The sequence below is a fragment of the Pangasianodon hypophthalmus genome, chromosome 15 (assembly GCF_027358585.1).
Source record: "Pangasianodon hypophthalmus isolate fPanHyp1 chromosome 15, fPanHyp1.pri, whole genome shotgun sequence".
NCBI lineage: Eukaryota > Metazoa > Chordata > Actinopteri > Siluriformes > Pangasiidae > Pangasianodon > Pangasianodon hypophthalmus.
The window spans coordinates 7,765,860-7,793,518 of NC_069724.1; the positions used below are offsets into that span (position 1 = coordinate 7,765,860).

Consider the following 27,659-nt stretch of genomic DNA (forward strand, 5'->3'; position numbering starts at 1 on the left):
TTTCTCATACACAGGAGCTCCTAGAGGGCACTGCACACACAAAAAATGTATTATCATAATTTAACATATTCATGCATATTCAGTAGACTGATTCTAGGTACTGTTCAACATACCACATATCATTTTTCAGCAAAAGGATAGCTCTTAATTTCTGTTAATGCTCATGATCATTAGAATAGTCACGATACACATCCAATAATCTCATTTTCTCGCAGGTAGGGAAGCCTAGAGGGCACTTCATCTCATTTTCTTGCACATAGTCGAAACCTAGAGGGCACTTCATCTCATTTTCTTGCTCATTTTCTATAGTGGCACCCTACAGCACACTTCATCTCATTTTCTTGCAAATAGTGTCACCCTAGAGGGTGCTTCATCAACAGCACCCTAGTGGGCACTTCATGGTTTTTTTTTTTTTTTAATTTGAAGGGCAGCCATTAGGGCAATTCATCATATTTTCTCCACTGTAAGGACACCCTTGAGGGCACTTTATCTCATTTTATCTACTATAGGGGAGCCCTAAAGGGCACTTTCATGATGTTTTTACAACCAAGTGTTTATATTATATTAAAAAATGCAGTTACTATATGCAGGTACTATGTCAAAATAGTAGACATGTACAGGCATGCTATTTAGTACAGTAGTATATGGAAATTTTAGGAATAAAAAGCTCTATGGCTGTGATAAATGTTCAAAATATTATTGTGCATATTTAAATAATGTTTATGTAATATCTGAATAGTTAGGATATTCAATATTTTGAATAGAGTCCCTGGAGAAACCCTGATCTAGGGTTATAGATTTACAAATAAACCACACATGTATTTCACGTAGCTTCAAAGTATTACTGCATTTAAGTTTGATGAAACATTTAAATGAAAAAAAAAGGTGCAAATATAGAAAATTAAAAGTTGATCAATGAGCCCAATAAGTCATGTGACCACCTACATACAAATACTTATTTGACATCATGACAACTTATAAATGTCATTTATAGCTAAACTTTCAGTAAAACAAACACATCAGCATCTTCTTAGTGCAAAGAGAAAATGAAATACGAGTGATGAGGATAAACACAACAGACGCTCAAGAGGACAGTTTTAATTCAGAACGGATAAGTTCGTTTATTGATACAAAACTGTCAAACCAAATATCTGCACAAGAACAACAGTGTATAGTAACAAAATTCTAAAAATATATCATTTTACTTAATTATAAACCCCGGGAGCTTTGTAGTGTGTAGAATAAATTCAGCATTCAGCACATTCGCCTCACTGCTTAGTCAGTTCAGACAACACTGTCGAATTCACATGCGAGTTATATGACAAATGTAAAGCAAAACATCCAAGACAGTTGAATTTGTGTCGGCTGAAATCATTTCACAGTATTTTTTAACGCACAAGAACACACACAAAAAAAAATATAATATAATCAAAATTTAACATATTCAAGCATATTCAGTAGACCGATTCTAGGTACTGTTCAACATACCACATATCATTTTTCAGCAAAAGGATAGCTCTTAATTTTTTAATACTCATGATCATTAGATTAGTCAGGATACACATCCAATAAGATATTAAAACACTGTTTTTTTTTTTGTTCTTCTGAGTATTTGTCATCATTATTTTCCACATAGATATAGCATTTTTTAACTTTGAAAACAAATCTTTCCAAATACTGCGCCACAGTTTTGTCAGTTCTGATATACTAAAACGTTTTACTTATGTGTCACTTGATTTGATTCAGTTCACATTCAGAGTCACAATACTGACGTTTAGGTTTCTAGTTAGAAAGAACAACTTGGCACATAGACACTTTTTGGGCACCTAATTCACTTAGTCAAAATAACATAATCAACATAAGTACCTTTTTTTTTTTTTTTTTTTTTTAATTTAATCAGTAGTTAATTTCACTATTACTGGTTACACACAGAAGCTGACCTTCCAGTAGAAGATTATGCAGTGGTCACTTGTGATGTTAATAAACACTGCCACTTATTCTCACATTTACTCATTGATCGCTAACGGATGAGTCACCAAAAGCTCTAGATTCAGGTGATTATACACGTACGAATGCATAATTGATCAATTTAACTCTAAGTCCCGAGGCCCAGTCATGCCTTACTCTCTTCGAATAACACTTAATGTGGCATTAAACTGACCTGAAAAAATACATCAATAAAATATCTTATAAAAGTGTCATGAAAGTGTTATGAACTCACAAATAGGGAGGCACTGATTTCACCAGTATCACAGCTGAGTATCGGCCAAAACCCAAAGCATCTTCACTTGTTGGTGCTACTATTAATTTCTTTCAAATAATTAAAATGTATATGCAAAATAATTATCCTCACTGTCATTCAGTATCATATGAAATCACAGCATAAATAATGTATATTTATGATAAATGTACTCGCACTAGCAACTTCATTAGGAATGCCTGGACCCCTGCTCATTCATGCATTTGTCCAATCAGCTAATCATGGCAGCAGTGCAGTGAATAAAATCATGCAGATACAGGTGAAAAGCTTCAATTAATGTTCACATCAAACATCAGAATGGAAAAAAATGTAATTTCATTGACTTTGACCATGGCTTGGTTGTTGGTGTCAGACAGGCTGGTCTGAGTATTTCAGAAACTGCTCATCTCCTGATCATTTTCACACACAACAGTCTCTAGAGGTGGTGCGAAAAACAAAAATGTCCAGTGAGGGACAGCTCTGTGGGCAGAAACGACTTGTTGATAAGAGAGATCAGAGGAGAATGGCCAGACTGGTTTGAGCTGACAGAAAGGCTTCGCTAACCTAAATAAGCACTCTTTATAACCACGGCGAGCAGAAAAGCATCTCAGAATGCACACCACATCGAACCTTGAGATGGATTAGGAACAACAGCAGAAGAACAGGAATCTGAGGCTATAGTAGGTACAAGTTCACCAAAATTGGCCAGCTGCAGATTAGAAAAAAATTGTCTGGTCTGTTTTCAATCTTCAACAGTCCAGTTTGGGTGAGCCTGTACCCACTGTCGCCTCAGATTCCTGTTCTTGGCTGACAGGACTGGAGCCCATCTGCCTCAAGATTTGACATGCTGTGCTTTCTGAGATGTTTTTCTGCTCAGCGTGGTTACAAAGAGTGATTATTCTGAGATGCATTCTGAGATGCTTTTCTGCTCAGCATGGTTACAAAGAGTGATTATTTGAGTTACTGTAGGCTTCGATTTGAACAAGTCTGGACATTCTCCTCTGATCTCTCTCATCAACAGTGTTTCCACTCACAGTTCTGTTTAAACTCTAGAGATTGTGAAATGCCCAGATGATCAGTAGTTTTTCAAACCAGCCCACTTGGCACCACCAACCATGCCATGGGTAAAGTCACTATTTATTCGCCATTCTGATGTTTAATGCCAACATTATCTGAGGCTCTTGACCTCTATCTGTGTGATATGGTAAAGAGCCAAAAAAGACAAATAATTAGATTTTGGCCAAAATTGAGCTTTTCTGCCAAGAATATTATATATTGGCATGTCTACTTAAAAAAAAAAAAAACCATAAATATACTTCACTAAAACACATATACTTCACTATACTACATGTGGATTGCCTCATCAGTTCAGTTTGTAATCAGATACGGACTATCAAAACGTCCACAATGCTCATGCACCACAGTCAGAATGAAATCTTTAAATGCAATATTCTCCTGCAACCAGATTATACTGTAGTGTAGTTTTCAGAACGACTTGAAGGGTTTTCCCAGGCCGCCACACTTATTAGTGGATCAGATGAGACAATATGTCATATCTGATTATGATAAAAATCCAGCGTTTCAGCACAGTATTGGTCCGATACTCAGTGCTGGATCAGTGCATCCCTACATGTCAACACAAGCTTAGCCTCAGTGAGACCATTTGCATATCAGCGTATCAGGGAGAAACACAGAACAATATTCAAACGTGAGATATTCATGTACATACTACAGATTTATAGCAGTTTATCAGTGGTCTGGATACGTCATTAGATGTGACACTATATATTTTAATAAAACACTAAAGACCTTTGCAGAAAACACACATGTAATATAATATGAAAGTGGCCATTTGCCCTTCCTTGAAACAGTGCAGTGTGGCTGGGTGAAAAATGCTGCTCTGACATTTGATGGTCAAATCATACACGTACCATCAAGTGTGTATCTTTTGTACCTTTAGTACATATTTTTATTCATGTGGAGTACCTTTAAGTAACTTTCAAACTTTTAAAGGTACATTAGTGGTCCTCAAGGTCAATTTCTGTACCTTAAATACTATATTTACATTTCCAGGTACAAAACATGTCCATTGATGGTACCATCCCAGCAACAAGGAAAAGTACAGTTTGGTACCTTTATTTCTGAATATGAAATTTCCCTGGATATTGAAAATGATATGATTAATTCATCATTACTTTTCCCTCTAAATATACAGAAGATGGCTATGACTAAATCCTACAGTGGAACTAAATATGGCATACGCTACTACATTTGTTTCTGGTGCCACCATTGGCCCAGAAGTACCGCTATAGTACATTCAGAATTAAAAAAACAAAACAAAACAAAAAAGACCGCACAACCGTTAATATCAGCTAATGAAAAGGTTGTGTGGTAACTGATTAACTGAAAACTTAGCAGTAACAAAACAGCTTATTTACATTTATAGCTATAAATACATTTTACTGGAGCCTCAGAAGATGTTGCATTGGTGTAACACCGTGGTTCTCAAAGTGGGACCAGGGACCTCTGGGAGGTTTATGAAGCATAGCCAGGGGGTCTGCGATTATTTTTATTCTGTTACAGTGCTGGAAATCACAACTCACCATTTTCAACACTATAATATTTATTATCAAGTTCTTATATTATTAGACTGTTTGACTGGTCACTTGATTTGAATCGGTTTAATTAAAACTCCAGTAACTCAAAAACAACTAGACCTATAAATAATGGCAACATGTTCAGGAATAAAAAGCACTATGTTTCCAATAAATAGCCAAAATGTTATTGTACACATTTAAATAAGTGAAACTAAAATTTGAATTGTAATATAATCCTGTACTGAGGCGCTTAGTGGAATATTTTTTACATCTAAAGAGGTCCCTGGTTTGAAGTTTGAGAACCCCTGGGGTAACGTATCTACGAGTGTGTAGAGCACTAAGTGGACGCTTGGGCAGTAATAAGAGCACCATGTGACTAACACAGACCAAGGCTAGTGTTACAGCTGCACGCATCTGAAGGAAGACCATGGAACCATCTAGAAACCACCAGCTCAGCACAACGGTCTACTGTGCATAAGAAATAAGATGGCGATGAGGCTGTATAGTGTACCTTCGCCACACTGCGAACAGCACGTAGCTCTTTTTGCAAACTCATCATGGAGGTTTAGTGTAAAGAAATTTAAAAAAGTGACAGGAGAGTTATTTTCTTGTCAAAAGTCATCATACGTGAATGCAATGTCAAAATCATGAATCACATTTGAATCATGTTATGTGTCGAGTCACAACACAAATTTTGTGTGCAAGCTTCTTGTGAGTCCGTTTGTACTTTACATCACATTTTGTGGATTTTCACATTAGCATTCATTTGTAAACACATCTAGTAGAACCTTAAGTTTAAGCCCCACCCCCTCCACCCTATGAAGCCAATCATGAATAAAACTAAACCAGTGTAACCAGTGATTCATAAGCATAGTAAAAAACATTTGTGAGTATGCAAATTGGGATTCATTATTGCTACATGAACATGTAAAGACACAAATTAGTTCCTAACTATAATAGAACTGTAAATATATTTGATTCATGCATTCGTCTGCATTACACTTGTCCTTGTCAGAGTCGCAGTGAATCCAGAGCCTATCCAGGGAACACTAAGTGCAAGGTAAGAATACACCCTGGATAGGACACCTATCCATTGCACACACACACACAATTTAGCGTAGGCAATCCACCAACCAGCATGTTTTTCAGGGGTGGGAGGAAACCGTACAAAATCTTTAATATTCTTATTATTAATAATTCATTGTGCCATTTATGTACGAGGAATTTTGACATGAAAATAACTCCACAGATAAGGCCCATGAGATCTGTTTTGTAAAGCAAAGAAGTGAAAGTAGCACCTGATTATAGACATGCACATGCAGCCTACACATAAGCTTTTCATCTGGAACTGAAAAGTATTGTCACGCAGCTACAGTCACACCACCACGACTACAGCTGTTCAAAACACTACTAAGCTGTTAAACCACAGTGTATTAAACAAAGTATTCTATTAATGGCATGAGAAAACATGCAGTTATCAAACTGAACCATGAACTAACTAAGGAATAAAACACTTGGAGGTGTGCTGTTATAGGAAAATAATCAACAGTGTGTTTTATTCCTCTTATACCACAGCAATTTGACAGTGATTACATTTTTTTAAATTAATTAAAGAACGCATTGCTTACAGTTACATTTAATGTTGTGAAACATCCGTGAGATAAGTTAGTTCCTGTTATCGATTACATTATAGCAGCTATAAGAGTTATTCCCTCACCCACATCTCTTTTTCTTAAAGTTAATAAGAAAAAAAAAAAGCAGCCTGCCATGTTACTGAGAAACCTTGAAGAGCAAAGTCCTCCATTCTGAAGACTTTCACGAGATGGAAATCTTACTGACTGTTACAAAGCACTGACACTGGAGACTCCTTCCATAAATGCTAAATAAACGTCTAAACATCTCAACACTTATGCTTTTTCTTTGTTAAATATTGTTAGATTGTTGCTAGATTGTTATTAGTTTTAGATTACATGGAGCTTTTGCCAATTATACATATTAGAACGTGCGTGTTAATATGAACCTGTGATTTGCCTTGCAGAGCTGCTGTTAATCAACCTTCTGACCAATCAGAATCGAGTTCAGTTCAACAATGCTGTGGTATAAATGCCCTTAACCTGTACTACACTCAGTGTCCATGTGCAATAAAAACACATGGAGAAAAGACAACAAAGGCATAATACGCAGTGATGAGAAAGCAAAAAGGACTATAACTCAAAACAGTCACCATGTACACACGCAGGAAAGCAGCTTAGATGGTAACTATGCAAACTGCGTACGGCCCGCTCTTCCCCGGAGCCGAAAAAGACATCATTATTCGGCAATGTCTGCTATGATAGCTAGCTAACTAAACAGACTACAACTGCAGAGATATGGCTGCTAGATAAGGTGAGCTTGCTTGTTCTTACCTAGCTTAATAACTTTCATGATATATTATTTTATAATAAGTTAGCTGTTTCTGAAAATTAGCTAGATAACTAGCTAGCAACGGAACGTGTCCATTCACAGTCAAACGTCACAGCAGATCGCGATGATGGAGGACGCGGCGGAAAAGGATACACATGTCGAGATCCCCAGATTAAGCAAACCGACACAAAAAAAATTAAAAGTCTCATAGGAAACGATAAGGAGAGCCGAACAGAACGGTGACTGAGCCTCACATCTCTCAGGGCCTCCATACAGGAACGCTATGTGGAATGTGTGTGGATATTAAAGGAGTGCTCTCCAGGTTCTCTGGCTCTTCATGGCCCTCCATCAGGATCTGAAGACGTGCACGGCGCGCACCACGTACTGTCTACAGATGGGACACTCGCTCATGCGCTTGCCACACTTGCTACAGGTCACCATGTGGCCACATTCCAGCAGCACACAGTCGATGGGCGAGTCCATGCAGATCTTACACAGGTTCTCCTCCTGGCCGCTCGGCTCGGCTGGTTCCGCTACTGACACAGAAACACACACACTTTATTGTACTACATTATACACAGCTCATTATTCACTTTATTTAACATGGGGTATAGTCACTATGCTCTTGTTATACAAGTAACACATACCTGTGCCCGATTCATTTTTAGTGTTTGAAACTGCAAATAAACAAGCAACAAGCGTGTAAGCAGTTTATCAATCACCAAAATTATTACTACTAGTACATTTTCTGGATTATAGCTCATTTTTACAGTAGCCTAATTGTAATATGTATATTTCATATATTTCTAGTGTTTTTATGGTAGATGTGGTTTTTTTTAGTAGTTAAAGTAAAGTAATAAGAAATAGAGTCAGAATCTCTAGGCACCTCATGATTTATTTGGCATGGCAACATGTAATTATAATGATTCGTTATGATTTTTTACATTCTATTTTTGTCCAGTATCACTTTTATCATTTTAATGAAGCTTTTATTAAGCTTAATGAGAAAAATGTCTCTCTCTGTGTATTTCCAGTAGAGCTATGGAAACAAATTTTCTTACAAATTTGAAGGCACATTTGAATGTTTAAGAGATTTTGTTCTTTTTGGGTAAATGAACCTTGTGTTTCTTCATGTACACTAAATGGTCAAAAGTTTGTGGACAACTGACCATCACACCCATATGTGCTTTAATTCCAGATTTAGGCCCCCTTTGCTGTTATAATAACCTCCACTCTTCTGGGAAGGTTTTATGCTGTACTTCCAATTCATCCTGAACATGCTCAGTGGGGTTGAGGTCAGAGCCTCTTACGTCCAGTGAAGGGAAATTGTAACGCTACAGCATGTAAAGACATCCTAGACAGCTGTGTGCTTCCAACCTTGTGGCAACAATGTTTGGGGAAGACCCACATATGGGTGTGATGTCTACATTACTTGGGGTCATATCGTGTACTTTCTGTAATAAATTCTAATAAAAGGTGTGTGCAGTATTGAAGTCATGCTTATTCTGTGCCTAATTTCTAATGTCATTTTATTGGACATATAATGCACTACACATGCTCTAGCCCTACTGTATATCCTATGTAGCGAACATCTATAGTATATAGGAAGCTATCTAGATGTGGCCTACTTTGAAGATGGTAGTTTTTTTATGATTTTCAGGTAATGTAAGAAATGTAAAAATTAGTCACAAGAAAACATAGTAGGGGTTAAATAAATGAATCTGAATCAGTACCGTTTATGATACGATTCTAATTTTCCGTGGTGCATTTTAGAAGAATACGGTGTAAAGCCACTGTTAGTGCATTATTAATTATTATGTTTGAAGCAGTCCACACTTGGCTGGTTAATAAGTTAGCCTAAAAGAAGAAGAGATAATGTTTCTGTTGTTAAATTCGCTTTTGTTTAGTACGCATAGCTCACGCGTGCATCTGGCTATTTATTTTATTAGTGAGTAATATTCGATTACAGCATTGCCTATCATTAATTAATTCCCAAACCATTTTAAAATCTCATTACGTCACTCTAGTTGAATCAGTAAACCCAATGTAAATGCCAAAAAAGGCATACAGACACAGGGAGAATAAAAGTAAAGCTAAAGCTGCAGGTGTGATGAATATAACACCGTGTTTACGTGGAGTGACTTACCCAGGTTGTGGAGGTCTTTCTGGTCATTAAAGAGACGTGTAACTCTCTCCATTAGCTCCCACTTCTCGCAGCAGCCCTGGTAGTTGACAAAGTTGCGTGCCAGGATTTCCTTCAGCTGCCGCACTGTAAGACCCTCGATGTCCTCCACGCTCCTCAGATCAGACAGAGAGGCCCTGCGACTGTGCACCAATGTCTCCTCGCTGTCTGTCGACTAACACACATACGACAAGACGGTGTGATGTCATGAAGTGGATTATCGTTAACTAGTTTTATTTATTACAGATAAATATCCTGTCATATGTTTCATCCATTTATACTTAACGCTGTGGATCGTCTGCAACATTCAGTTCCTGTTATCTTATACCTGATAACCTACCTTATATACAGATATAAAACTTCTTATAGTTAATAATAAGACAATAAAAGCAGCATGTCATTTGACAAGAGCTTTCACCTCATCATCATCATCCTCCTCTTCATCCTCATCCTCATCTTCACCTTCTTCCTCCTCCTCCTCCTCCTCTGTGAAAGACTCTGGCTCCTCGGCTGCCTGGGGTGGAGGAGTGTGGGACTGTGTGACGTCTGGAGCGGCTGGCTGAGGGGCGGAGTTTCTACAACCGTTACCGCTACTACTACTGCTACTACTGTTGCTGCTGCTGCCAGGCGTGTTTTGGTCCAGCACGAGCTCCACCAGCTCCTCCTTCTCGCGGCACGTGTGAGTGGGGACGTCATGCAGGTGCAGGTAGTCGCGCAGCTCCTTCACCTTCAACCCCATCAGCTGGCTCCGTTCGAAATGAGTGCCGACGAAGCGCCGACACGTCTGGCACAGCGCAGGCCTGAGCTCGGGCTGCACCCAGCAGCGGCTGCAGAAGTGCTTCTTGCAGTCTACACACACATTCTGTTTCAGGAGAAGGAGGAATCAGTGATCAATTGATGCCTGCCAATATGCTGAGCCGCAAATAACTGTAATCTGATTGGTCGATATCTCACATGCTCTATCACTACCTGCAATGCAGCAGTTGTCTTTCCAGACTAATCTGAGACCTGATCTGGGTGTGTCGCAATTAATACACAACCGTCTCACTGCATTCCAGATGTGATCATTTAAAATAATTGCGAGGTCATTTTACGATTGTGCTTTTCCATCTCACTTAGGATAATGCAATTCAGTCAGACAAGATTATATGTCATGTGATATCTGGGATATTATTATTCATCCAATTTGTCACATAACCTCTTTGGAGAAAAAGAAAACTCTTCTTAGCTATGTTGGAGATTTGTTGTTTCCTTGTATCCACTCTAATTACCTCAAAAGTGTAAAAATGGACTCAAACATAACTATAATTAAGCATCATTGCATCATAAGCACTGTGTATCTTTAAATACATGAGAATTACATGGGAAAGATTTCCATTATTTATGTTTTAACACTCCATGTCAATGAACTGTCCTTAATTATAAACCATATGCATATTAAATAAGGAATAAAATATTTATCAGCATGCTGCTATAAGAAAATAATCAACAACAAGGTGGTATGATGTGGACCCATGTGACAGACTTACTGTTACCACGGCAAAATTGATTATTTTCGTATAACAGCACACCCTAAAGTGTTTTATTCCTCATAAACAACAGCAATTTGCCAATGACTACAATGTTTTGTTTATTAAATAATAACACCATACTTTTCTTCCACTTATAGCTATGTATAATGCTGTGTCCATTAAACTTGTTAGTTCCTGTTATCACTTCTGTTATAGCAGCTGTAAACAGTTATTCTCTCACCAGAATCTCTTTTTTTCCCTCTTTAAAAGTTAATAAGACCAAAAAATGCAGTTGTTGTCATTCCCTGTTGGAAAACTTATAGCTACAGCTTTACCTCTGACTGTTACAAAGCACTGACACTGAAGACTCCTTCCATAAATGCTAAATAAACATTTCCTCACAGAAACCTGACTCATCAATGATTATACACGTTTACACGTCACAGTCTAATGATATAACACGTGATTTGTCTTGCAGGGGGATTACTGTCAGAGCTGCTGTTACAGGAAATTAACCAACATCTTCTGACTAACCAGAACCAGAGTCAAGAATTCAACAGCGCTGAGTACACTATTATTACATCTAACGAAAGAACAAACAAACAAACAAACAATCAAATCATTAATTATTTATATGACACTAAATATAATATAATACACTCTCATGATGGTGAGAAGTGTATGTATGTGTGTAGTTCACCCTGCTTGCCGTGTCGAAGTGGCCTCCACAGGCCCTGCACAAGTGTTCGGGTGATGCTGGAGCAGGGCTGTAGCCCGAGTTTGTGTAGGCCTGGTGCCATGTGCTGCTGGTTTCTTCCACGGTGGCGGTCGTTTTCCACACAGAGCCAGTTACATCAACATCAGGCTCTCACGCTGCTTCCTGACCAATCAGAAACAGGAAAAAACACACACAGCTGCCAGATCTGCTAGAGCTGGGTATAACAATACGACATTGATCAATTACACCACACGATATTGCATATTCGTATACTGGCTGACTGAAGTAGCTGACTGCACATTTTCCCTTCTAATAAAAAGTAAATTAAACTATCAGTAAACAGTCTTTCAGCGATTTTTTTAACATGGTGATACCTTTGGCATTATATATCATGCATTGTGAAAAAGTATCATAATATTATATTTTGTCACATCGCCTATCCCTTATTCAATACAAAACTCGATATGGGATTTTTTTTCTGTCTTTATCCACAAAACGGATTTCAAAATAGATTACATTTTACTAATTTGCACTAATATGAACTATTCATACATTTGTCTGAAATGATATTTTATAAACTCAATGCCTGAAGTAGTAGTAAACTGTCTTAAATTTTGAATTTAAACGATACAGGCTTTTCAGGCTATTGATGCAATGGCCACTGATATCGACTTCAGGGTTTCTGCAGGTATCCTCATGTTAAACGTAATATTATGCTTTAAGATATGTTTTATGTTTCAGTTTGCAGTGATGATATGTTCTATATGTTATCTTTTTAGGTATATTTTACAGCAAGAAAAACAAAAACACAAAAATGATAACAGCCACCATATACATGTACACCAAAAATGAAATGACACCAGATAAATAGCCCAAACTTTAAAATAAAATGTAAAATACAATTTCAGACAAATTAGGACTTTTTAAGAAACCATGGACATTCAGTTTTTAAGCTAACACACACACACACCACACTCACAACAAAATTTAGTTTTTGGGTTTTTTCCTATAAAATCTAAATAAATATACACTCATTTATTATTATTATTATTATTATTATTATTATTAATTGTAGAAGTAGTAGTTGCAGTATTATTGTTATTATTATTATTAATAATAATAATAATTTTGTTATTAGTAGTAACAGTATTATTATTAATAGTAGTATTGTTGTTATTATTATTATTATTAGTTGTAGAAGTAGTAGTAGTAGCAGTAGTCGCAGTATTATTATTATTATTATTATTACTATTATTATTATTATTGATACTAGCAGTAGGATCAGCTATTTTAAAGCATTTTTATATTTATATTTATATTTATATCTGGAATATCATCACCACAAATTGTGTCTAAAACATGGAATCACTTTTTTGTAGCTTGTATGTTACAAAGGTGCATTATAATCGTTATGATGATGATGATGATTATGATTATTACATGTGAAGTGGCATTGGCAGTGAAGTCCTCAGTAACCTGCTGCTATCTGTACACACCCTGTGTTGTTACATTTACAGCATTTGTACCTATAATTAGAGCAACACAGTTCGACCTAAAGGACCACTTTTCTACTTTTGAGGACACGTTTAGAGTTTTAGCTCATAAAACACATAAACACTTCAGTTTTCTGGGGCTGGAAGGTGAAGAATAAGATAACTGTACAGTTACATAGAAGGAGGATCAGCCACATATCACTTTATTACAGCTCTCTTATTCCTCAAGAAAAGCAGCTGATATTTCCCCCTGACTTTACTACCAAATTAAACCATTACACACACACACACACACACACACACACAATTACAATTATGCACATCTGGACAGTATAATATCCAGATGTGCCGGCTAATTCGCTAACTGGTATCAGCATGTGTAATATTTATCATATTTACCATGTACAAAAGCATATACAGAGAACATGAGCGTAGAAATAATGTTTATATTTTTTTAAATATCTTTTTTAATAAACAATACAAATGATACGCAATAAATTTCCCATTGAATAATTATTAGACTGTATCCTAAATATGTTCATGCTTCCTATCTAAGTGCACTGCATAGGGTATGAAATAATGGCTCCTACGCCCTATCTAGTCCCCTTCATAGCCACTAGAGAGCGATTCAGGACTCAGCCCTGGTAATGCAGCAAGCCAGCCGGCTGCGCTACAATGACTTAGCTAGCTAGCTGATGCTAAGTGAAATGTCTTACCGAAAAGACCAGGTGCAGATCGTTTCAGAGACAGTCATCTCGTAATTCCGTAACCATCGTATAGTATGTCATATATTAACGACTATCTGCTTTAAATTAAATACAAATAAATACAGCTTTAAGAAATGAGAGCACTCGGACACCCGCTCATGTTCTCACTAATGATGGATGATTCGTGATTGATTCGATTCCTACTTTATGAACGACTCTTAAAGTGATTTGTTTCTAGATGCTTCGACTCTCCTGTACAGGTAGTTCTAAAGAATCGACTCACTAAAACGATTCCTTACTAGTTCGCGCGACAGAAAACGGGGTTCCGTCACGTGACCTGTGAGAATACTGCCACCTGCTGGACTGATATGAAATAAACAAGGTGATGGAAATCGAGTGAAATACTTAACCCCTTAAGAACCAGTGTTTATTACAATTAAACTTTATTAAAATTAAAATTAAACTTTTTTTTTAACAATAGAGATCTGGTTTAGACATGGCGTGACATGAGTTAAATTTTTTTTATTTATTTATTTTTTTTATTTGGACCAAGTCAATTTTTTGTGTATGTATTTCTGAAAATTCCTGAACTATAAGGATGAAATTGAGTGGTTTCAGTATGATGCTTGTGGTGTTGGCTATAGAACAGAGACAAGGATGATGTGAGTAAGGCACACTTGTAATTCTGTCCATTTAGGTAATCCTGCCTAGGGCCTTCTTCTTAAGAAGGAAGAGGCTTAAAGGGTCTCAGGTTTATTAGGCAATCCATTTGAAATGCACTTTAATATAAGTGTCCTATTGACACTTTAGTCAGTAGAAATAATGCTGCTGCTATGAGTGGATTTGCAGCATCTTTCAAAGTGTTGCAAAAAATTTTATACCTACAAAATCTAAAGAAAAAATATTCTCATCTCTTTCTGTTATAAATGTATTCTTTGATTTTATCAACACTAAAAATGCTAATCAATACTATTTTTTTTAACTTGTGGCAAAATATCCTATCTTTTCCTGTCTTTTAGCAAACCACTATTTCTCATGTTTATAAATTAGGTCAGACAACACCTGGGAACAATTTACTTTTTATTGTTGAAAGAAAAAGAAAGTTGGGAAAACTTTAACAGTATGTTTAACAGTATGTGACCTGTTGAATTTTTTCTTGTATCTTTTCCCCCTGCCTATCTGCTGTCTGTACATGTCAATCTATCTATGTGTGTTATTCAATGCTGATTACTGTATGTATGTTCTTAAGGATTTTTAAAAAAAAAATATTTTAGCCTAACTGGAGTGAGCCATCCGGTGTTAGCCAGAAGGCCAAAAGCTTGGCAGAATTGTATAATGTTAGCAAAAACAGAACTGAAGATTTTTTTAAAGGACACATAGCTGCATGTTCCAAGGTATAATTACACTATTTGGCCAAAAGTTTGTGGACACCTGACCATCACACCTATATGCAGGTTTTCCAGAAACTGTTGCCACAAAGTTGGAAGCACACAATTGTCTAGAACGTCTTTGTATGCTGTAGCTTTTAGATTTCCATTCGCTGGAACTAAGTGGCCCAAACTTGTTCCAGTGTAACAATGCCGCTGTGTGCACAAAGTGAGCTACATGAAGATATAGTGTGCCAAAGTTAGTGTGGAGGAACTCGAGTGGCCTGCACAGATCTCTGACCTCAACCCCACTGAACATGTGTGGGATGAGCTAGAACGCTGACTGCGCCCCAGGCCTCCTCGCCCAATAATAGGTGCCTGACCTCACTAACGCTCTTGTGGCTGAATGAGCACAAATCCCCACAGCCACGCTCCAAAATCTAGCGTAAAGCCTTCCCAGAAGAGTGGAGGTTATTATAACAGCAAAGAGGGGACTAAATCCGGAATGAGATGTTAAAAAGCACATATGGGTGTGATGGTCAGGTTTATCGTTGCTAAATTAGGATGCTTAAAACTCACCTACATTTATAGCCTATAAATTTTAGGTAAACATACAATGGCCGCTGCCATATTTCCATTAAGAATAAAAACAACACAGCTTTTAAATAGTGTTTCTAAGCACTTCATTTGGGACCAGGATAAAACAGTTACTAAAGATGCATTAATTCATGAATAAATTATAAATATTTAAACACAGAAGTACTTATAGAATACTACACACATAGGAAATGTTGTTTCAGTCTTTATATTTAACCACTCTTGGAACTGATAGTTTTTGTAATTAATAGCATAGAGCATACAAGCTAATCAAGCTAATCCTAAACAAATTGGCACAGTCTAAGCATCCCACTAATGATGTACACACACACACACACACACACACACACACACACACACTAATCTGTAGCTTCATCAGCACCAGTTCAGATAACCTCATTTTTGGCAGAAAATGGCCTCAAAGTGCATCTCCAGCTTCAACAAACAGACACACTGGTTGATTGTGTGTTTATCACCACCAGGGTGTGCTGCTTGCTGATAAACCTCTATTTTCCTCTTAAACATTAAAGAAGTTTCTTTAGTATGGTGGTGCTACATTCACATGCTCCTGATTGCTCCTGTCACAATCTCACGGTCCTGCGTCTCCCTTGCAAAGTCATAGCTACCATTAGTTAATTAGCTAGTCTGATTTATATTGTTGTCTTTCTACTATTTCACCTCACTGAGAAACGTACATCACGTAACCAAGCCAGTGACCTCTACAGGTAAATTTATAAGAATAACAAATGACCAGTCAGACCATCACTTTCTCCGCCATGATGGAACAGCAAAATGCTAGTAACAAGTCGGAAACTCTGGCATCAGAATTGTTTAGTAAGATTCCGAAATCTCGGAAAAGACCAGCTCTGTTTTTTGTAGTTTACTTTACTGTAGTACATTTACTACAGAAACTGCAGCTAATAGCGTGGCTTTAAAAACATCCATGTTCCTTAAGTTTTTCCATGAAGGTCCATACAGGTGTTGTCATAAATAGGATAAAGATATGAGATTGATACTTAATTTTCCTTTATACACATTTACTGTTGCCTCTGAGGCATGTTTTTTTTTCCTTTTAAATTCACTACATTTTAATCATTACAACAATAAATGCTTTTGAAATAGTCTTTAGATTGATCGTTTGCTTATTATAAGTCTTTTTGCCTATTTGTCTTGCAGAAGATTTATATAATTAATCTAATATTAAGTGCTCCCTGCCCCATTTGGTTACACTGAGTTCTTATGTTATTATAGCAATAATCAGAATTAAAGCTAATACATTTCCACAAGCAAAGGCAAAGTGTAAGTGCAGGCAGTGTGTCTATGACATACAGAACCATTTTTACTGTAAGATACAATATATTGAAAACATTGGGAGAGGGAAAGGAGGATTATGTAGTTAATGTCCGTACATCTGAAATACGTTTGCACCACAGTGACCTTGTTTCTCATGCAAGGGATAAGAAAGAAGAATAAAAATGTGTCTCCCTTTTCCAACGACCAATATTGTTTTGGCTATTTTCAGATCATTTTTGCTGAGATTCTGCTGAAACTTGGCAACCCAGGTTGATGATAGTGGACTGTATGCTGTATGACTGTATGTTGTCGCATCTCAACTGCCTCTCAATGGGTTGCTCGAAAAGTTCACCAGATAATAGTCTATAGCATAAGTCAAGTGCGATAGCCTTCACTCCACCAAAATCTATGGTCACGAGCCACTATTGTTTGAAAGTAACCCAATTCCTTGTCACACGGGAGGTCAGTAAGGCAGAGGTTAATGACCTCCTGGTTCCTTCAAAGCTCTTGCACGTGCTGCTCCTCTGGAGATAGCATGCTAATGAAATTACCCAGAAAGAGAAAATCCAGCTGGCTGCTGCTGTTGGATGTTTGGCGGTTTGGTCTGTCTGGCACACAGAACTGTGGGACTGAAAGGGAAGGACAGGCAACTGGGATCTGACCTGGAGACCAGCCTGCAGATGTTGGTGAAGAACTAGAGAGACCCTACAAGCAGGACAGCAGCGTCCAGCTGAGTCAACTATGAGGCAGCTGCCAGGCCTCAATTAGTGACTCATCCCCTCCTGACCATGTAGACTGCTTCCAAATGTTGTGTTGACTTCTCTGTCATCTTTATTAGATGAGGATTAAACTGATGTTTCGTAACTGCTGAACAGATCTTTTCCCTGGAAGTGTAGCTGGCCTGAATTTCTCTCTCTCTTTTCTCAGTGGTTTTACTGTAAGGCATGTCCATTCACATTTGAACAACTGCACTTGTAGGCATGCAGGTGCTCTTGCATGCTTTCAGTGTGAATGTATGATGGACTGATAGCAGCATTCCTGTGGTTAAATAAGGCACTGGTGCTACACTTGAGCTAACATTTGTCTGCAACAAAAAGGCAGCATTAAGACTGATATAGACTCAGCATGTAGGCTTTTACAACACTCCAATACACTCTTTTTCTGAGCAAAGGTCAGTGTTCGAATTCATTACATTGATAGTGAGGTAGAACATACTTTTGGAGGAACCTTTCTAGTGATTATAGGAATGGTTTGGTTATAATTAATCATGCATTCATTATCCTCATCAGGCTCACAGTGGATTCAGTGCCTATCCTGGGAATACTGGGCACAAGGCAAGAATACACCCTGGATGAGACCAGTCTATCGCAGGGCATTATGCACACACATGCACACCGAGGGGCAATTTAGCATAGTTGGTCAACCTACTGGCATGTTTTTGGGAAATGGGAGGAAACCAGAGAACCTGGAGGAAGCCCACAGAGACAGTAATCGAAGCTGAGTAGCCAACTAAAGCTGTGACGTGGGAATGCTACCCACTGCACCACCATGCCACTCTGATTTATGCTTCTGTGAAAAAAAAACTAGATACCTACCTATACTGAAGCTATGAGGCTGATGTAGCTAACAAGTAATGGAAGTCACCCAAACTCTTTTCTGTAAATTCTAGTAGTGTAACACAGAGCCACTATCTGTGTCTGTGTATCTATCACTTTAAGTGTTCAAAATATTCATACCTGTTTCTGTATTTAAACCTGAAGTGGACAAGGCCTAAAGTGGAAGTTTTATTATTAATATTAAATTTGAACCCCTCCACTATGTCCCCAGAACCACAGAAACACACTGGTCAAAACCCAGAGGTAGAAATGGCAGCACTGTTTGTCAGTTCTGACTCTGAGTGTTCCTACATTACTCATAATGTACTCATAATGTACTCATAAGTCATAGCTGATCTCGACTAGAGATGTGTGTGGGAGTTTTTTTGTTATTATTTTTGTTTGTACCTGCTTGCAATCATTCATACTGAATTTATTTGGTAATATTTGCCAAAATATAACCCCAAAATACATTTAAAGATTGGAAAAACCTTAGCTGTTCGTTTTTCCCATCTTCAACTAACTGGTTTTGGTGAGTCTGTGCCCACTGTAGCCTCAGATTCCTGTCCTTAGCTGACAGGCCTGGAACACGATGTGATCTTTTTAATGGTTTAATGGACTGTGTGCTTTGAGATGCTTTTCTGCTCACCATGGTTGTAAAGAGTAGTTATTTGAGTTACTGTAGCCTTCCTGTCAGCTTGAACCAGTCTGGCCATTCTCCTCTGACCTCTCTCATCAACAAGGAGTTTCTGACAGCAGAATTGCCACTCACAGGATGTTTTTTGTCTTTTGCACCATTCTGAGTAAACCCTATAGACTGCTGTGCATGAAAAGCCCAGAACCGCAGTTGCAGAAATACACAAACCATGTTTGATGTGAATGTTAACTGTGATCTACACAGTTCTATTTTAGGTAATGTAAACTGATGTTATGAATTATAAACCACGCTGTATGAGTTTTGAAATTTTGTCCACCACACTGTAAAATAAGAGCAACAACACATCTTAAGAAGTAAGTTTTATTAATCACAAACATAAACTACTGTTCAAGAATTCACACAGGATTTGTACCAGCCTAAAATCAATGCAAGGTGAAAATTTTGTTTCAGGACTGAAAAGAGCACAATATGTAAATGTATCCTCACCAGACAATTAAACCTCCTTCATCAAGACCTCGGTGCAGGAAATTACAGAAAGAGGAGAAAAGGTCCTTTATTCAGTCAGTATTTGGTAAAGCTTTGTACTCCATATAAACATAATCTCACCTCGCTCAATTCCTGTTTATCTCAACACTCCATTAAACACCTTTATAATGTAATACAAGTTTTTACACTGCCATTATCAAATGGTTATGTGAAATAATTGTGTCTTCTTGGAACACCACTTCACTCTATATTTAGGCACTAATACAATATCCAAACTCTATTTCTACATCATTGACAAAAAAAAAAAAAAAGGTAGTCATTAAATCAGCGCACAACAAAATTAAATTCTATTTACAAAAAACCAGAGTTGGATATGTGCTGTATATCAGAATAACCTATCATTCCTCTCAAACACCTGCTGTGATTTATACAAATGTTATAAAATTTATTAGAAAATCAGTCAGGTTGAACAGTGATGTGTCCAATTAGACGTCACAGTATATAACAAGTCACTATTTATATAGAACACAATAAACATTATCTTTATCATACGACCACACTGAAAGGCACTCAAGAGGAATGATCAATGTTTCTTAGAGTAAGTAATCAACTCAAATATGGAAAAAACAAAACAAAACGAAAATTATTTACGAACTACACGTGGTTGTATTCGCGGTGATTGTACTTCGAAAATCATAAATTGTATCTGATATTTTGTGTGAATTGTAGATCATTCTGATACAGGAATCAAATGCAGCCTGTAAGGCAGATCCTCTCTCTCACATGATTAGTTCACCTGAAATTGTGAAAAGAGTGTCATATTTGCCTCTTCATGGACATCTCATATCTAAAATTGAACTAAATTTATTTTTATTCCCACAAGAGGGAAGGTACAAATGAGTCACCATCCAACCATCGCAGCTTTTTGTTAGCCAAACACAAAAACCCTGTTTTATTAAAAAAAAAATATTGAAACTACTTCTCAAGAAGTAAAAGACCAAGAAAAGAAAAAAACACACACTACCTGGACAGTATATTCACTATGTACATGATCAACAAGGACACTTAAACTCAAGAATACGCAGCTCGGGCTGTTTACAGTGTTTTCTGCTGGATTAAAAAAAAAAATTCTTACTGTCTAAGACTATCTACAAAAACTAACATGGAACCCTACGCTAAAACTATTTAGCTTGCAATGGTAAACTAAGTAGGTAAGACCTTTGAAAATGTTATCATTGGATATGACGCTGAATTTCAAACAAGGCCGGTCTTGATTGGGGTGCAGTCAAAATGGTGGGCGTCTTCTACAGTCATGATGGCCGATAATTAATTAATTTTTAATAATTACACAATAAGCACAGAGATATGGAGGTGGAGCCAGTGAAGTAACCTGCAGGAGGTTTACTGCAGTAAGAGGAAAAGAAAAGTCCATCAGGATTTATAAGATGTAAGGTGTAATTCTCCTCTATTATTAACATGCTTTTTTTTCAGTGGAACGGTCATAAAGGTATTTTATGGCAATGTTATTAATATGGCAAGATTGTTTGACGGTAGATTGTGCCTTAAAAATGATCACGGAAACAATCATCATTTTATTTTTTGTTAAAAAATAAAAAATAAAAGTTAAAAATAGCTAAAAACCCAGTTAAAAATAAAAAGGTTAAGTAGTAGATACTGCTGGCTGACTTTTTTTTTTCCAAGTTTGCCTGGGCCGAATGAAATGAGGCAGCAGGCCACATTTGTCCCACGGGCCTTGAGTTTGACACATGTGATTTAATTAATGTATTATGTATTTAATTAATATAATGTATAATGTATTTTATAGTAGGATCTTAAAAAATGATTTTAAAAATAGCCCAACCCAGCACCCTCCTAAATCCGGCCCTGATTTCAAACTCAAATGAGATCATCAACAGATGTCAGAAATTTAGAGATAATTTATTTAAGGAAAACTACAGACTGGTCAAAATGATTAGCTTCTTTCAAACACCAGATTGGTCTATAAAATGTACTGGCTTCCATGTTAGTAATTTACAAATATTTTTTTTTAAAAAAGTAAACCTCTAAGCATTTCAAAATATATTCTATCAAAAAATATTCTGACACATTTAGCTGGTACAAAACAAAAGTTATATAAACGACAAGCAATTTAAAGCAAAACGTTTACACAATTCTGCTGAAGCTGTGGCTAAAAAGAAAGCAAAGTGAAGAAATGGGTCAAAAAAGTTGGTTTAAAGAGAAAAAACATCAGTGGTCTTATGGAGATCAATGCTTCTATGCGGAAATGGGACTTTCTGTCCGCTTTGGCAAATATGAATTGTGTTGTAGCAAATGTGCTGTGATGTAAACCATGTCCTGGCACAGCTAGGAGTCTTTTTCCTCAGTGTGTGTGTGCGGTTGTCCCTCATTATCTGCAAGGTATTGCGCTAATGACTCCAATGTGTTTCAGGGTGTCTCGTCGGCTCTCCCTGCTTTTAGATGACGAAGGATGATTTGTGCTTGAAATCGCCCTGAAAGACAGGAGGACAGAGGGTGAGCAAATGGTGTGAGAGGGACTCTACATTTTATAGACAAATCTGTGTGGAATTCATCAACCAGTTCACCTCATCATCTGTTCGGATGTAATCCACTCCATCAGCCTTTCCTGGTGCTTTGTAACTAGAAAAAAGAAAAACACAGATTAGTTTAACTTTAACACTCAGGTTCATCTGAATAACCATGCTGCATCAATTATTATTTAAAACATCTATGAAGTTGTAGACAAGTTATTTTTCTAGCATACGCTTCTCCTTTCACAGAGTTTCAGCATTTCTGTGGGAGGACTCATCTCGTATTGTGCTGAAAGGGGGTTTAGGAGGGGATGATGCCTCCGTAGTTTTGTGGTATACTACTGTGTCTAACGCCTATTAAAACAATCCACCACTGACAGCTGGAGTCCATGTGTATCTTGGCAAACTGTGTATCATAGGGTTCAGTGTGGCATGTAGCAAGGCTTCATGGCCTGTTATACATGGTTCCAGTCCTTTTTCAGCACTTTTTTTTTTTTTTTTTAATTTATTTTCCGAACATTCTCTATTCAGTTTTCTGGCTGAGTTTATAATAAGGGTCATTAACCGTATAAACAAAAGTGAAAACATTAAATGTAATCTGTAGTACTGTTTCCATGTGTAGAAATGAGTCTTTAAATTCTAAACATTTTTAATGGCAATTCATGGAGGGGAAACTAAAAAAAAAAAAAAAAAAAAAATGGTGTGGTATGACCTTTCTTTTCTTACATTGGAGATATAATTTCAATGCAAATTATACGATCAATGTTTAGTCGTTAAATAATTTGCCTAGACACAAAACCTTTCAAAATGTAGATTTTCAAAAACTTGTAACCTGTGGATGTATAATAATGTACAAACATACGACAGTACTGACACCAGTCTTGTCATGCCTCTTTTAGCTTTTAGTGTCTGCACTAACATAATGATTTTATTTCCCAAGTAAACAATAAAACATTTCTGTAATGCTGTGCTCACATCATCAGTGTTTTTTTGACTTATCTCACTCAACTTACTTTCCTAATTTTAGTTTACTGATGGTTTCCATGATTTCACTTTTTAAATCAGCTGAAGATCATACATAAAACCATCCATCTGGTCACAAATCAGATGTTTGCCCACTGCAAATAAAAATTCTTGTGGGAAATGCTTATGTTTAAAATACACTGTATCACTGTATATAGAAATGTCAGAAAGACACAAAATCAGTGTTTGCTCTTCGTCTGCCGTCTGGCTTGATGTATGGAAATAGAATGGTGAAAACACCGGCGCTGTACTGTTTCAGGCAAAATGGCAGGAGAGGAAACATCACTGACTGGCACAGCAGCTGTGAGTAGAAATGAACATGCTAATAAGAAGCTAAGTGATTTGGATACTACCAATACTCTAGGTGACAGGAACAGACAGGGCTATGATCCTTTTTTCGCCCAACTGTGTTTTTTTGTGTCTACACACAGTTCAACTTTGTGCCCAATTTACATCGCTAACAGTTGCATTGGTGGAAATTGGCAGCTCTCATTGAAATGGAATGATTTCCAGCAGCTTTCTATTTGCATTGTGTCTATTTGCGCTGCTGGTAGCACAGGATAAGAGCTTCACAGTGGATAACACTCTGCCAATTCCTGTATATGTAAATGTTAATACAAATGAGTTTATTTACTTATCACACTGACACTTTTATGGTTCTCGCTCCTGTTCTGCTCTCACTCCCTTGTAATACTTTAAATGCCTGACTGTGTGAATGCCACTCCGAAATCTGAACCTTTAACGGACCACTCAGGACAAAATTAGACCTGATTTAAAAAGGGAAGTCAAAGAGCAGTAAACAGCTGCGGGATGTGTCTGTGAATCAGGATGAAATCAGCAGGAAAGGCTCTCTTCCTTTCTCACTTACTTGCTTCCCGTCTGCTTCTCGCTGGCAAAGAAACCTCTCCTGTATGCGCAGCAGATGCCCACTATTATGCACAACAGCACCACCACTACCACCAGCACACCCAGAACGATGCCAACAACGTTCAGGTCATCTGGAAATAACGAGAGAAACAGCATGAGGGTATTATGGGAGTTCAGAGGAGGATGTGCACTTGATTCACACTAATTATGATGTAGTTATGTTGTGAGGATAAGGTAAGAAGATGACTTACAGACTTCCATCATCTGTGGGTGGCACTCGGCGACTCCTGCCTCATTCTTGGCTCTGCAGTAGTACTGCCCGGAGTCCTCTTTCCTCACTGCACTGAATTTCTGCAGGACAATAAATAACACATCTCTCATTACATGGTTATTTATGGGGTATAAAGATTCTAATTGGTTTAAAGGTCTCAGTATTTAAGAGGCAGCTGTACTGATTGAGATGACGGCCAAAGTTGAGAAGCAAAGGTGACTGAACGGATCTATTTTAATATATTATATATTAAAAAAAACACATTGCTCTTCTTTTCTTTTTTTTTTTAAATACTATTACTTAGAAACATTATCACTTCTCCCAGTGAAAAAGGCATGAGGCTTCAATGAGGCTTCATTTTTCTTCTTCGAACTAAACCTCAGTATTGCATTAATGTAGCTCTTCATTGTATCGTTGGCTGATTTAAATCAAAACATTGAATTGCTGATCACATAACTTGCTTCTGAAGCAGAAGAAACCTGACTGTAGGCTGCTTTCTCACATGTAGTTGTGTTCAAATCAAACCCTTGTGCCTGTACCCTTTCAATAATCGTAGTTTTGGAAGGTGTAAAAAGAGCAATTGCAGTAGACCACAGGGAAAATAGCTGCTGAGTCCGACTGAGAGAGGTGAAAACTCTAGCACCTGAAAGTGGTTTTCAGCTGATTCCTCTAGGGAAACCTTTAAAAGGTTCTTTGTAGACAAACCGAGCATATCTCTTTCAGAAAAGGTTCGAATTAGATTCCTTTCCCATTTCCCATTCAAAGTACCTTATTTTTCCCTCATGCAGTGCAAATTCAATCCTGATTCGACTGAAGTACATACACTGCTGTTTAATTGTGGGTTGTGGATGGCATTTTTTGACAGGTGAGCTGCTAATCTGACATGTGAGATGCTAAATAAGCCAGAGGACAAAAGTGGATGCCTGCCTGCAGAAATGTGATACGTTCTGGGTATCTAAAAAAAAATTGAAAAAAGTATGCAGTTCACAAAAATGTTTGATCTTATGTATTTACATTTTAATTTATTCCTAATGTGTTCTCAGAGGCCAACTGACTTCTGTTTCTATACAAAAAAATGAAACATTTGCTAAACTCTGTTTACCCTTCGACACTTCCTTCAGCAAATTTTTCTAGATCCTATGGTGGCGATTTCGATTTTATCCTGGACAAATTTACATAATTTACAAAAAAATGGCATAAGGGAAGAGGCAGGGCTGGAAAAGTATTTGTAAACTCCTTTCACACACTGTACAAAAGCTAAGCAAATCTGTGAAAATCTTTTGCAAGCTCAACCAAGCACACACAACACTGAGCCGGCAATAAATTAACATGCAGTACAAATAACCAAATTAAAAACAGATATTTTGTGAACTCTATCCAGATTTTTTTTGTGTGTTATTCCACTGAGGTCTTCATAACACACTGTACATCTACAGCATTCCAGCTCCATCTGGCTCATCTCATATGTCAGATTAGCAGCTCCCGTGTCAAGAAGTGCCATCCACAACCCATAATGCACTGCACATTTGGTTCTTCTCCTGCAGATGGTTGAACAGTTTTCCCAGAGCAACCAGAGGATGGTCTCGTACTGGTTGTTTTGGTCTACACTTGAGTGCGACACCTGGCCAAACAAACTGCACTGAGAAAAAAACGCACCAGGGTTCAATTTAAACAGACTAAATACTGCACATGTAAAAGTACCCTCAGTCATGCTGAGCACGCTCGCTCTTCTCCAATGGACAATGTGAGATTTTGACAGCCAGGACAGGATTTAAAGGGCACTGTGAAGGTTGAGTGACCAGGGTGGGCCACTGAGTGTGAATGGTAGAGTGTGGCACTGTGGAAAGTGCAAGTGAGTACAGCAGATTCCCTTCATGGCTGGAGCCATCACACATCAACTGGCTCCCTAAAATATCCCTTCTCCCATTCCTCCCGGTGCTCACCAGCACGCCCGTTTCGCCGTTCAGCATGTAGGATGAGTTGAAGAACTTAGGGCTGCTCTTGGGGTCCATGGGGATCTCCTCTTTGTTGCGGAACCACTGGTAGCGGGACTTGGGGGAGCCCTCGTTCTCCACACACGTCAGCTCGGCTGACTTCCCCACCGGCACAGACGTAGGCACGGAGCACCGAGGAGTCACTGGCTTTACTGCAAAACAGAACCCAAGTAACCCAAGTGAGACTCACACGGAAAACAGCATCCGCATCTTTAAATCAAATGAAGAGTGCAAGCGGTCCCATCTGTAAGCATTAAGGCCATGCATGGTGCGCTTTCCCCTTTTAGCCGCCTGATTAAACTCAGATGCAGTTTCAGAATTTTCCCCATTTAGCTGCGGACACGCCCGAGCCTGAGGCAGGCCGGAAAGCATCCTCAAATGTGCGCCAAGGGGTGGAAGGGTAGTGTGCCTGAGCTCAGCTTACAGCGGCGCAGCTCGGTGAACACTAACAACACCATTTCTGAGAAAACAAACAGCATACTACTAATTGCTAGTGGTGTCTGCCAGGGATTCAGGCAACTACAATTAATATAGAAACATTACTGTGGAGTGCTGATGGGTGTTACCATAAAGTGTGTTAGCAAGGAAAAAAATATATTAAAAAAATTAAATATTAAATATTTTAATAACAGCCACTGTGTGCACTCTGGTATTTTCTGCACTTTTACATGTGCATTAGCATCAAGTATATATGAAGTGCTTATTAATATGTTATACAGAAAATGTTAATAGTAGAAGCATTAATTATCATTACACACATTATAAGAAGCATTATAGTCAGTCAGATAGTCAAGCGGACTTGTGAGACAGCTACATGATCAGGATTGTAAGCTCTAAGTGATGTAGCATACTCTACCCTAGATTTAATACCCAAACAGTGAACTATTACTGAAAATGATCTGAAAATCATTATAAAAGGACAAGCAAGTACATTTTAAGTCATGTACTGATGACTTTCTTGACAAATATGAAATACTGATAATGGTTCTATTCTGAATTAGTCATTTACACATCATAATATTCCTAATATTCTAAAGTTCAGCCCAGAGTACCTGAGACAACATTTGGTCTATTATGATCCTCCTCACCTGCTTTGACCAAAAGATGCA

The 27,659-nt window shown here is 37.7% G+C and overlaps 2 protein-coding genes across 5 annotated transcripts in view; both read right to left on the reverse strand.

Moving 5' to 3' along the window:
• Positions 1-1,867: 1,867 nt before the first annotated feature.
• On the reverse strand, positions 1,868-14,031 carry zgc:171740 (uncharacterized protein LOC795694 homolog). 4 transcript variants are annotated; one of them, XM_053240358.1, is made up of 6 exons: positions 13,860-14,031; positions 11,633-11,812; positions 9,840-10,283; positions 9,386-9,596; positions 7,887-7,916; positions 1,868-7,772 (listed from the first exon to the last, which is right to left on the reverse strand). In XM_053240358.1, exons 3-6 carry the CDS (start codon positions 10,158-10,160, stop codon positions 7,588-7,590), a joined length of 747 nt encoding a protein of 248 aa, XP_053096333.1. In that variant the 5' UTR covers positions 10,161-10,283; positions 11,633-11,812; positions 13,860-14,031; the 3' UTR covers positions 1,868-7,587. The 4 variants fall into 4 exon arrangements, with proteins under 4 accessions (XP_053096333.1, XP_053096332.1, XP_053096335.1 ...); XM_053240357.1 differs by having other exon boundaries at positions 1,868-7,775; XM_053240360.1 differs by lacking the exon at positions 7,887-7,916.
• A 5,675-nt stretch (positions 14,032-19,706) lies between these two features.
• The window catches only part of jam3b (junctional adhesion molecule 3b), a 39,684-nt gene continuing 31,731 nt past the window's right edge, over positions 19,707-27,659 (reverse strand). Inside the window, exons 6-10 of the mRNA XM_034311472.2 lie at positions 26,500-26,702; positions 24,537-24,636; positions 24,287-24,416; positions 22,450-22,504; positions 19,707-22,356 (exon numbers count right to left, since the gene is read on the reverse strand). Coding sequence (XP_034167363.1) covers positions 22,321-22,356; positions 22,450-22,504; positions 24,287-24,416; positions 24,537-24,636; positions 26,500-26,702 — 524 coding nt within the window. The 3' untranslated portion in view covers positions 19,707-22,320. The remainder of the gene's footprint in view (positions 22,357-22,449; positions 22,505-24,286; positions 24,417-24,536; positions 24,637-26,499; positions 26,703-27,659) is intronic.